Source organism: Sinocyclocheilus anshuiensis, unplaced genomic scaffold, assembly GCF_001515605.1.
Source record: "Sinocyclocheilus anshuiensis isolate Anshui unplaced genomic scaffold, SAMN03320099.WGS_v1.1 scaffold790, whole genome shotgun sequence".
Lineage (NCBI taxonomy): Eukaryota > Metazoa > Chordata > Actinopteri > Cypriniformes > Cyprinidae > Sinocyclocheilus > Sinocyclocheilus anshuiensis.
Window position 1 is genome coordinate 174,827 of NW_015544171.1, and position 12,241 is coordinate 187,067.

General features: G+C 36.5%; 1 protein-coding gene across 5 annotated transcripts in view; it reads left to right on the top strand.

Moving 5' to 3' along the window:
- The window catches only part of LOC107696008 (rho guanine nucleotide exchange factor 12-like), a 51,537-nt gene extending 39,555 nt beyond the window's left edge, over positions 1-11,982 (top strand). For 4 of the 5 annotated variants that reach the window (XM_016496141.1, XM_016496140.1, XM_016496142.1 and 1 more), the window contains 13 exons: positions 3,277-3,391; positions 4,888-4,988; positions 5,387-5,464; positions 6,269-6,344; positions 6,426-6,593; positions 6,690-6,777; positions 6,867-6,944; positions 7,115-7,194; positions 7,282-7,461; positions 9,124-9,324; positions 9,467-9,687; positions 10,997-11,072; positions 11,172-11,982. In XM_016496141.1, the coding sequence (XP_016351627.1) occupies positions 3,277-3,391; positions 4,888-4,988; positions 5,387-5,464; positions 6,269-6,344; positions 6,426-6,593; positions 6,690-6,777; positions 6,867-6,944; positions 7,115-7,194; positions 7,282-7,461; positions 9,124-9,324; positions 9,467-9,687; positions 10,997-11,072; positions 11,172-11,182 (1,473 nt within the window). In that variant the 3' untranslated portion in view covers positions 11,183-11,982. The remainder of the gene's footprint in view (positions 1-3,276; positions 3,392-4,887; positions 4,989-5,386; positions 5,465-6,268; positions 6,345-6,425; positions 6,594-6,689; positions 6,778-6,866; positions 6,945-7,114; positions 7,195-7,281; positions 7,462-9,123; positions 9,325-9,466; positions 9,688-10,996; positions 11,073-11,171) is intronic. The other variant, XM_016496143.1, reaches the window with a different exon arrangement.
- The last annotated feature ends 259 nt before the right edge of the window (positions 11,983-12,241 follow it).

Genomic DNA, 12,241 nt, shown 5'->3' on the forward strand with positions numbered 1-12,241 from the left:
CAGTAATAACTGTTTTCTACTTTTAATATATTTTTAAAATATAATATTTTTATAATAAAATGTTTTACATTATTATAATTTAGAATTATATTATAAATATATAAATTATTAAATATTATAATAATAAATATTTAAAATATAATTTTTAAAAGCTGAATTTTCAGCATCATTACTCCAGTCTTCAGTGTCACATGATCCATCAGAAATCATTCTAATATGCTGATTTGATGCTCAAGAAACATTTCTTATTATTATGACTAGTGTTGAAAATTAGGTTTTTTGCTCCTTAATATTTTTGCTGAAACTGTGATGCATTTTTATCAAAATATTTTGTTACATCAATTTCATGCATTCCTGCTGATTGAAACTATTAATTTCTTTAAAAAAAATCTTAATGACCCAAACTTTTGAATGGTTGTGTACGTTTGCATGTTTCACAGAGATGTTTTCATTTTCCTTAGTTAGGGCTGTCAAAGTTAATGTGTTGATGCATGTGATTAATTAAATAATGCTGCTAGCACATTTATTCTCTTGACTATTTCATTCTGTTGTATATGTATTCTTTTAGGAGGAACAGAATGTGTTAATGTGTTAACTTATTTTAATTGGCAATTAATTTATTCTAATTGCATTTTAATAAATTGATAGCCCTACTAATTTTACAGCAAATGGCAGGTTTGCTGTGTTGATACAGTGTTACAGCAGAAGAGATCCTTATCTAAATATCTAAATAAAGTCATCTCTGACTTGTTAATAGGATCAGCTTTGCCTGGCAGCCAAACATCAGAGAAAAAGGAAGACAAAAGAGATTTTGTTTAATTGGAGCTATATTTGTAGGATATACTGTAGAATTTGCTCATCTTGGAGATAAGAGTTTATGAACCTTAGGCAGATGTAGTTGTGTTGAGCCTTGGGAGCTGTTTTTATCGCATAGTAGAAGTGGATGCAGGGAACACAGAGAGTAAGACTTAAAGGGGTCATATGATGCGATTTCAAGTTTTCCTTTCTCTTTGGAGTGTTACAAGCTGATTGTGCATAGATAAGATCCCTGAAGTTGCAAAGACTAAAGTCTCAAATCCAAAGAGATATTCTTTATCAAAGTTAAGACTCTTGCCACGCCCCCCTAAAACGGCTCGTTCTAACACGCCCCCACATATCTACCTCGCTATGTGGAAATATTAACATAATGCCGCCCAAATGTTCACGCAAAGAAAGAAGGCGTGGTGTCAGTAACCGCAGTTAGTGTTGAAGCAGCCATGTCAGGGAGACGCTGTGTGTTTCTAGGCGAAAGCAAAAGCACTTTATTTGGCCTTCCGAAAGTAGATGCATTTAGGAATCTTTAAGATTACTTACAACAGAACAGCAATGCATTTTATGGACGACCTTTTCGTGAACCTAGGAGAGGAGGTAATTCTGACTTTGCTATGACAATCTGGCGCTTCTGAATCAGCTACTGTTTTGTTATTAGTTTAAGTATTTGCTATTGACTGTTCAAATGCGGAGTTTTGCGCATCGTGTGTGTATGTGTGCGAGAGAGAGAGAGAGAAAGAGAGGGTCACATCACAGTGGAGTCAGCTGTCTTAACCGTGGCTTGTGTACTGCAAACACACACCAGCTTCATCACTGTGTCTGTCACGCGACTCTGTTCCCCTTTCGGGCTCTGTCTTTACATTTATTTTGAAAGCTGAAGCTCGCGATTATGGTAAGGGGCATTACATTTCGGACGAGTGCTTGCGGTGTTCGGCCAATCACAATGCACTGGGTCAGCTGGCCAATCAGAGCAGACTGCGCTTGTTGGAAGGAGGGACTTTGTAGAAAACGAAGCGTTTGAGAGAGGCAGGGCATAGAGGACCTACAATAATGTACAGTATTTGAAAAATAATGTGTTTTTTGAACATTAAAGCATGTCAACATATTCTGTTACACCAAATACACAAAATAATGATCTTTAAAAAAGCATCATATGACCCCTTTAAGATTTAACAACCTTTCCACATACACTGCATTTTCTGAAATCAACCACACTAATCTCTCCATTGAGAAAACTAGTGTGTAAGCACTAGAACATAAAGGTGTAATAAAAATGTCAAATCCACTGTAATGCTTATTATGCTTTTGAGGTGTATATTAGAGAAAATAGAGCTTTTCGCATCTTAAAGCAGTTCATCCAAAATTGCTGTTATTTATTCACCTCCATGTTGTTCCAAATCCATTTGACTGAATTTCTGCTGAGGAACAGAAAAGGAGATAGTTTGGAGAATGTTCACGCTGCTGTTTTCGTGTATTGAGAATTAATGGTGACCAATGAGAGCAGAGGTAAACGGGAACATTTTCTGTGAATGAATGACTTCAGTCTGTTCCTCACTCAAAGCCTCAATATGACCTCAAACGACATGTATAGCACAATATTTGCTTGGACCACTTTTATGATACTTTTATAGAGCCATTTTGACTTGGTCAGCATTAACTTTAATTGTTTGGAACGATGTTATTTTAGTATTATTTATATATAGTATACTATTATAGTATTTATTTTATATTTTCCGTTTTCATTTTAAATTTAGTTTTAGTAATTTTATGTGCTTTTGCCATTTTTATTAGTTTTTCTATATTTCTATTTAACTTTATTTTTATTTCCGTGTTAGTTTGATTAATAGTAGTATTTCAGATTGAACTTATTTCAGTTCGTTCCCAAGGGGATCATTTCTAATTTTTCAATCTAATTTGTCATATTTATAGTATGTTTTATTTCAGCTTTATTTTAATTAACAAAAAATATTTTTAGTTAACAATAACAAATCTGGTATGGAAAAGAGCAGCATGAACATTCTGCCAAACATCTCTTTTTGTCATCTACGGAAGCAAAAGTCATACAGGTTTGGAAAAAGATGAGAGTGAATAAATGATGATAGTATATTAATTTTTGATTAAACTATCACTCTGATGAAGTGACAGTACAGTGTTTCCCCTAGGTTTACGGCTTTGGGGGGGGGGGGACACTGCAGTATATTTACAGATTTCAGATATGTATTGTGGTTGTTTACCAAGACATTAGTGATTCCAGATACCTTGCTGACTGATCACAATGCTGTGACTTGCAGAGGATTACTTTCTCACTTGAGTGAAGGATAAAACCAACACTGAAGTGTATTATTCATGATGTTGGAGACTCTTGATAACAAGGAAATATGCAAAAGATTAGGGAGGATTTTGTTGTGGATTTGCACGTACTGTTGTCCTCAATTTCTTGTTTGATTGTCTCTGCACCATCTGCAGGTGGCTGAGAGCAATCGACTGTGTCGACGATTACAGCTAAAGGACATCATCCCTGCAGAGATGCAGAGGTTCACCAAGTACCCTTTACTGATGGACAACATTGCCAAGTACACAGGTATTCTCCTCCTTCATGCATCGTCTTTTTAAAGCATTGTATTGCAGCAAGGTTTACATTAAAGTTAAATGAATGCTTGTTCTACACAATATTTAAACCAAATTCTCCACAAAAATATTTAAAAACAAAATGGCAATGTTTAAGATTGAGATCCAGGTTTACTAACAGGTGTGACTCCTGTTCTCCTGTGCGCTTAAAACAGTTGGAGAACGAGGGAGAACATCTGTCCTGTCATTTTCTCTAACCCGAAAGGGGTTGTCAATCATAGCATTGCTGATTGACAGCAAAAAATGATTTGTGACACTCTCACCTCATGCCATAGGTATGTCAGTGATGTGACAGACAGCTAGTTGTCGACTGGAACAACCAAACTCATTAAAAATTCAGTTGTGAGCCCTGAAAATTTTAAGGAAGTCACTTCCGTTATTGAATGCAGTTGACTATCTTTTTTTTTTTTAACTCTGTACAAGACCTCAAGACAACCATTATTTTCAACACTGATAAGAAGACATGAAGAAATGTTTTCATGAGCAGCAAATTATTATATTAGAATGATTTCTGAAGGATCATGTGACACTGCAGACTGGACTAATGATGCTGAATATTCAGCTTTGCATCACAGTGATAAATGACCATTTAAAATATATTAAAATAAAACCCTAATTTAAATTGAAATATTTTAAAATAAACTATCATTTTATAAAATACTATAATAGTATAAAATATTTTTATATATATTTTCAGTATACATTTTAAATTTAGTTTTAGTAATTATTACAGTCATAAAATACTATTTAAAATATATTCAAATAAAAAAACGTATTTTAAATTGACATATTTCAAAATGAACTAATCTTATTTATTAATAAAATTATTTATTAAAATATTTTTTTACATGCATGTTCATACAAATCTATATTATATATAGAATTTTTTTTAAACAAAACTGTATGCAGATTTGTGTTTTATTTCTTATTGTACATGTTTTTTTCACAGATTCCCATCACCCCTTGCAATCCCTAAATTTTGGGGAAAGTAAGGATTAATTCTTGATATATATGTGGGCAGAGTATATATGTTTGACAAATAAGAAGTCAGACCCTCACCTTTATTGTGTTTGCTGTTCAAAAAGCATTTGCTGGCTGGGTACCAACCATTAGTAAATTAGAGCAATGCCAGCTCTTAAATCCCCATTATTATTCTGAAATGTTCTGAAGCGGGAACCGCACACTTTCAAAGCGTCTCTCACATTATTTGGCAGACCGTTTAATTGTGGCTCTCTTGGAATTGTCAGAGGAAGGCAATAAATGTAAAGTATAACTAGCGATTAAGGAGGAGGTGATTCTCCTCATATTCATCGGCACTTGGCAATAGTCTCAGTGGTGGGCACTAGAGGAAATAGAGGGCACTTGGCTGGCCAGGATGTTCTTAAAGAGTTGATTAGTCTCTTCTTGAAACGTGTGTGCATGTATGTTATGTATCGTCTTTACCGACAGATGAGACAGAGGAGAAAGACAAAGTGAGACGAGCAGCCGAATGCTGTCGACACATACTCAGCCACGTCAACCAGTCCGTGAAGGAGTCCGAGAATAAACAGGTAAGCAGTGCAACTCGATCGAGCTGCCACTCTCTCTCCTGGCTCGAGGTAGGCAGACTTTATAGCCTCAGGTCAGCTTAAAGGAAAGACTGGAAAACCAAAACTTAATGATTGTCAGCATTCATCTTTAGGTTGAAAGTTCCAGGTCCTCTTACATCAACCCTGAAACTGCTCTTAGAGTAGAAACAGGATGATCCAACCTGCTGGAGATCATTCATAAGAAAGTTCATTAAAAAGAGTCCTGCTAGGAAAATCTAATCTTCTCCAGCATCTACAGTGTATTTCTTAAACGATTGCAGCTTTAAAGTTTTTTTTTTTTTGGTGGCTAAATTCATAAGAGGTCAGCCAATGTTAATGGATTCTTCAGCATAAATATGTATTTTGTTTGTGTCCCACAGAGACTGGAGGACTACCAGAGACGGCTGGACCTCTCTTCCCTCAAGCAGAGCGAGAACCCTATGATCTCGGAGTTCAAAGTTAGTGCTTATCATACAGATTTGACTAGGTTTTTTCCTAGAAAACCGTATTTGAGGAGCGAAGAATAGCAGGTTATCCCACCAGTTTCTCTGTCATGCAGATTGACGTCAATCATATTTGTGCATCTGAGATTCATTTTTAGGAAGACAACATTGTGAGGAGCTAAAATCAAGTTGTGTATTTATTCAGACAGACAAAAATATGGTTTTCTTGGCATCCTTTTAGTTTTTGTAGCTTGGGAAAAAAAATGTTGGAAAAGTTTTATTAATGTATTATTAAAATATGTTAGTACATTATTAATATTTTGAATTAGCTTTTAGTATTTTTAATTTTAGTTTAAATTTTAGTTTTATTTTATTTAACTAAAAAAGTAATAGTTTAATTGTATTTTGTGTTTGACTCAGAGTAAGGAAGTTTTTGACTAATTTCATTTTGATCTTTGTTAAGAGATTGAAACTCTTCTATTGGTTTTTTATTTTTGTATGTCTCTGATTGAATAGCATCAATAAAAAGAGTTAAACTAAAAAGTAATAGTTTTCAATTTCGAATTTACCCTTTAATGCTCATATGTGGCATTCACGATGTAGTAACTAATCTAGATGGGGGACATTTATTACCCTCTCTGAAAATGTGGATCCAGTTTCATTTATTTGATTTGTCAATGTAAACAATCAGTCGATCCACATAAGAATCAGATTTGAAGAGTAAATCTAAATTGGTTGCTGTATGAATAAAACTAGTAAGTCCTTTCTACAACGAGGATTTTAAAGATGCAAGTTACTCATTCATTTCTTGTCCCGCAGAACCTGGATCTCACTAAAAGGAAGATGGTCCACGAGGGTCCTCTGTCCTGGAAGATTAACAAAGACAAAACTATTGGTAAGCCACTGCTCTCAAACTTCCCAAAAGCTTGCTTTTTTGATGATTGTATAATAACACTAGTTTCTGTTTTTGCATCAGAGCTGTATACTTTACTCCTGGAAGACATCCTGGTGTTGTTGCAGAAGCAGGACGAGCGTGTTATTCTCAGGTGTCACAGCAAGAACCTCGCAGGAACGGCTGACACGAAACACATATTCAGTCCCATCATCAAACTCAGCACTGTGCTGGTGCGCTCGGTGGCGACAGGTGAGCATCTGACTTCTCATTTGTCAAAAGTAAACACTCTCCCCACATATATTTCAAGAATTAAGCCTTACAGGGTTCCTTGATTTCCCCACACAGATAACAGATCATTCTTTGTGATCTCCATGTCCAAAAACGGAGCTCAGATTTATGAGCTGATGGCACAAACGGTGTCCGAGCAGAGAATGTAAGTTTTCACCACTTCTCTCTTTCTCATGTTTCTGCAATCCACTACTCTCTCGTTCATAGAGCAGCGTTAATTGTCTTTTATATCAGGTGGCAACGGCAGATTGCTCAGAGGGCAGATGTTATGAACGCTAAACCCCACAGCGTTATTCCTTTGCCTCAGCATGAGTGAGTTCCTCTCTATTTACTACTTAATTTATATCATTTTTATGTTTGATTTTCAAAATCTTGGTCTGGGACGAGAGTAACAATACAATCTATGCATACAATGCATTAGAATGTAGCAAATATAAACGATAAAGCCTTAAACCTTACATAACTGTTCCTTTGTGTTCTAGTGGTGACAGAGACGGTGTCGAGTTAAGCAAGTTCAGCAAAGGCTCCGAACAGATCTCCACAGGAAGCATCCAGTCCGCAGGTAGCTGTGCATGTATAAACGCTCCTCTGATTGTAAAAGTGTTGATTGCCACAATACTCAACTCGAGCCTTCATCATCTGTCCTCAGAGAAAGACTTTTCGCCCACGACAGCCCTGCGGGATTGTGTCCCGGACGCCAACCCTGGGGAAGAGGACCAGGTCCCGAGAGCTGGCAGAGATGGCTCGTATCTGGACTCTGAACTCTTGAACGGCAGGGATGCAGACTCTCAGTCCTGTTCATCTAAAGCAGATGAGGCTCTTAAAACCTGTAAGATTGCATTTGAACTGCATTACCTTACAAACGCATCACTTTCGTATTGTGCTTATTTTTGGCAACTTGAAATAATAAATGTGAAATAATCATTTACATAATAAATTGTGCTTGCCAAACATCTTATCAATGCCAGATTCCTTGAGTTAAGGCTACTGTGCCTGTTTGCTTTGGCTTGTCCTCAGCATTGGGAGGCAGATGTCTTTGTGCTGCCAATTCAAGAAACTGACAACTCGGCCTCTGTTGATTAAAAAACACCAGGAAAGACTGTTTATTTTTATAAATATTATTTATATTTATTTTTTGTCTTTTAATTAGTCCAGTATCTAACAATAGAAGACTTTTAAAATCTTGTGTGCTTTTGCTTCCTAATGGGATACACTTCTGCTGAAAACAACACATACTTGAACTTTTTGCTATTTGTATGTCAACATGGGTCTTTTGGTATCTGAGCATCATGTTGGGAAGCAGTTTGTTTTAGTAATAGGACTCATTTCTACAAATCAGTTCCCTTGAACAGTTTGTTTCAGTGAACCGATTAAAAAAAACACACTAAATTATTGTTTTACATCCCATAGATAGGTGCATATTCCTTTTTTTGTTAAAGAGATAGCCCACCCCAAAATGTTGGTAACCAAACAGTTTTGGTTCCCGTTGACTTCCATTGTATGAACAAAAAATACAATGGAAGTCAATAGGAACCAAAATTGGTAAGTTACCAACATTCTTCAAATTACCTTTTTGTGTTCTGCAGGGGGAAAAATCATAGAAGTTTGAAATGACGCGAGGCAAAAGATGACAGAATTTTCATTTTTGGGTGGACTGTCCCCTTAATAAATCGTGTTTATTATAATTCCTATTGTAACAGTTTGTTGCAGCACAGATTCAACTTATAAAATATAGTCACATTCTGATTCAGTTAGATTTATGAACAAATAACTTAGATGGGTTGTGTGAAGCAGTTTAACCGGCTCATTTAAAAGTCCAGACATTTCTAGTTTTCTTGGTAACATCAGTTATAGATGGGGTCTCAATATCACGCTTGTCCTGTATAGGGGCTTTCGCACCGCGTAAAAAGGACCGTTTCCCTGGTTGCATTCGCACCGGCAGCAGGAACTCAGAAGCGGCTGACAGCGATGTCTTTTTATAACGGAGATGGAGATGTAAACGCACATTTTACGCGATTGCAAGAGCAAAAAGTTGGGCTAAGAGACTAATTTTTTTATGACAACTTGCAGTGTTACATATCATCGAAGCTGAGAAAAGAACACAACACTGCAGACAACAGGTAAATGCCGTTATCGCTGTTTTCCATGATCGTGGAGTAAATATGTTTACATGGCTTTTTAAAAATGCCGGGTGGCCGGTGTTTCGCGTGCGTTTGGCCAATCAGCGTACACTTACATCACTGATAGTTCCTATAGAACTGTTTTAGACCCTGCTCTGAAGTAGGAGCTAATTTGGTTCCTCCAAACGGAGTTCCTAGAACTAAAACCGTTCCTGCGGTACGAACACGCCAAAAAGTGGGTAGTTCAGGTACTATGAAAAGGTTCCCGCGGTGCGAAAGGCCCTTATGGTATCAGCGTCTTCATTTCAGGTTGTTTTGGGGTAGTGTATCATTTAATAAGATCTGTGTGTACACGTCATGGTCTTTTTCAGTGGCGGCGCTGAAGCAGGTGCTGGTGACTCAGCTGATGGCTCAGGATGAGGGCGAGCGATTGTGCCGATCGGCCGGCAGTCGTCTCCTCAGGACCACCTCTCTACGCACACCGGTGGAGCACAGCTCCCCTCGCACCCCTAGTCGAGCTCAGGACTACACCTCTGGAGATACGGGCTTCTACGAGTGCCCAGAGGACTATGGTGAGTGTTTGACCAAGAAACTTTCCTGTCCTGAGTTAATGCTGGTTTATATGGAGAGGTGGACTGTCAAGATGTGGCATGGAGGGTAGTACACATGCTCCGACATCCAGGTGTCCCGGCTGATTGTGGTTGTGCTTTCCAGCAGCTTACCTGGTTCTGGAGGGGTACGGTGGCCCAGGCGAGAGCAGTACAGATGACGATATTCAGGTCCGGAGAAAGGAGTCGAGTTTGGCCCACAGCTGTGCTGCTGACTCTGGCATCAGCCTCAAATTCTCCTCGCCCTCCTCAGGCAGCACGTCCCGCCTCAGCAGACAGGTCCTCTCACATCTACGCTGCCTGCAGGCCAACCTCAACCACCTCAAGGTCTGTGCTCTCACCACTCTCTGAATTTTAGGGCTCCACAATATATGAAATATTTACAATATACTCACGATTGTTTTGTTGGCTATATAAAATGTGATCTTGATTATTTTAGTGCACTTTTTTGAAGCCATTAAATTCTTAAAGTCGGTCGTTAGGCTAGTTTTGTCATTTGCGATATGGGAGCATCAGGTTTTTTTAGCGCTAATTTTTTACGAAATGGTTTTTTTATAGTTCATACGTTTTTAGCCACTATATTGAATTTTTATGACTGATACAGATCAGATTTTTGTCTAATAACCAATATGTAGAAGTAATTGAATTTTTTGTAATATTTTGTAATTTATTAATGTATGTAATTTATAATTTTTGTAATATATGCACAAATGTGTGTGTATATATTATAAAATAAAAAGTTTTCAAAATGTTATACATTTATTTATTCATTTATACATACATTTATTATTTATTAATGATCTTTATTACATTAATAATAATTGTATCACTGTTCTTGATTTAATTACAGTAATTATGCATCATTTATATGTATATTATTTGTTTAATAAAACAATTTATTTTATTAATAATACAATTATTAAATTATATGCATTTATTAATGATTAATAAACAATTTATTGTTGTTAAGGATTTCTTAATAGTAATAATATATTATATATGCATTATAAAAATGTTGTTTATAATTAATAATGCAAAGAATTATTTTAATTTAATTATCAATATTATCAATAAATATAAATTTAGTGCTGTCAAACTATTAATCGCGATTAATCGCATCCAAAATAAAAGTTTTTGTTTACATAATATATGTGTGTGCTGTGTAATTTATTATGTATATATAAATACATGTACATGCATTAAAAAATATATTAAATATATTTATATATAAATTAAATGAATATAAATATATGCATATTTTCAAAATATATACTGTATGCATGTGTATTTATATATGCATAATAAATATACACAGTACACACACATTATGTAAACAAACTTTTGGATGTGATTAATCTTTTGACAGCACTAATAATAATTAATAATATATATACTTTTTTTATTCTCATTTGAAGCTATTATTTAAGAAATAGCTGTTTGAAAAATCTGGTAATTATCCAAATAATATATTAAATAATAACTAATAATTAAGCCACCAGATGTTGCTATTTATTACTAGACTTAATATTAAAGAAACAGTTTTTGAAGTTTATTGACCAATTGTTAATGATTTATCAGTGTTTCTATACGTTTAAGACTAAATTAATTTGGATCATATCTTGGTAATGTTTTTCAGGAGATGGAAACAAAGTATTATAATCTACTTCGCCAACGGCCTGTTGAGTCAGCCGCAGATATGGACGAGAGCAGAGGTAACGTGAGCACCACCGTGACTGCTAAACATTTCAGATCATACAGCCTTCTGTTTCAGGATTATTCCATCACTCTGCTCTGTCTCATTCCTCCCACAGATAAGAAATAGAGTGGCAGAAGTTCCTGGCTCCTGTGATGATGGGGGCATCGCTTCTATCCATAACATGCTCCGCACAAACCTCTCTTCCTCACTGCTGAACACCTCCATCCAAAAATGAGGGGAATATTCTAACAAGGCCTCTCGCTTCTGTCAGCACTCGTCAATTAGGGAAGATGGACTGTCTCCTCTTTTAGCCTTACCTGTCCCGAGTACATGTCCTCATTCCAATGAACGTGGGCAGCCCAGTCTCTTCTCCTTCCCCAGCAGCCCTCGCTAGAGAAAGGAGAACTATACCAAAATGTACAAAGCTGTGTGTTTAGAAAATATATAAGTTGAGAAAGGATTTTTTTAAACTAATAATGTATTAAGCTGTTTTCTTTTTTTAAATCCCAAGATGTATTTATTTTTCCTTTTAGTATTTTCCATGTTTCTCGCATGCTTTTGGCTGTTGAAACTCTTAAGCTGTCTGTCGCTGTAGGCTCCAGTGTGACTGAACAGGGTGAGCGCTCCAGAATTCAGACTCTTCTCTCCCCCACAATTTTTACGCGTGGAAGCCCAAGTCTGTGCAGTACATAAAGAGACATTTTTGCTCAAGGCCTCCCTCAGTTCCTCCAGCCAGCTGACATTCCTCCCAGAGCCCTGGACTGATTCATTCGCCCCTGAGACCCTCCTGCTGAGATGAAGAGTGGATGGAGCTCAGGCTCTCTTGGTCTGCAGCTACATTTTGATGACTGCAAAAAGAGAAGATTGGCCATCAGGATTGAAGGTGATGCAAAACCTGGAAATAAAGATGCAATGACAAAATCTTAGTACTGATCAGTTTTGGCTTCATTTAAATGCAGGCACTGGAGGAGTAGAATGAGTGCGTGTGCTGGAATGTTCGTGACACAGAATGGGAATTCAAGTAGCTTGTCAATCAAAACTGCATATAATAACTGCAACTCACTGTTGTGATTGTCTTTTAACATGGACAAGAGCTTCTGGCAAGTTCCTCCTTAGGAGTTCAGAAAAAAATGGTTAAGTAGTTTCATATTTCTTTTTCTTCAGTTTACAACAAGACAGGAAGCT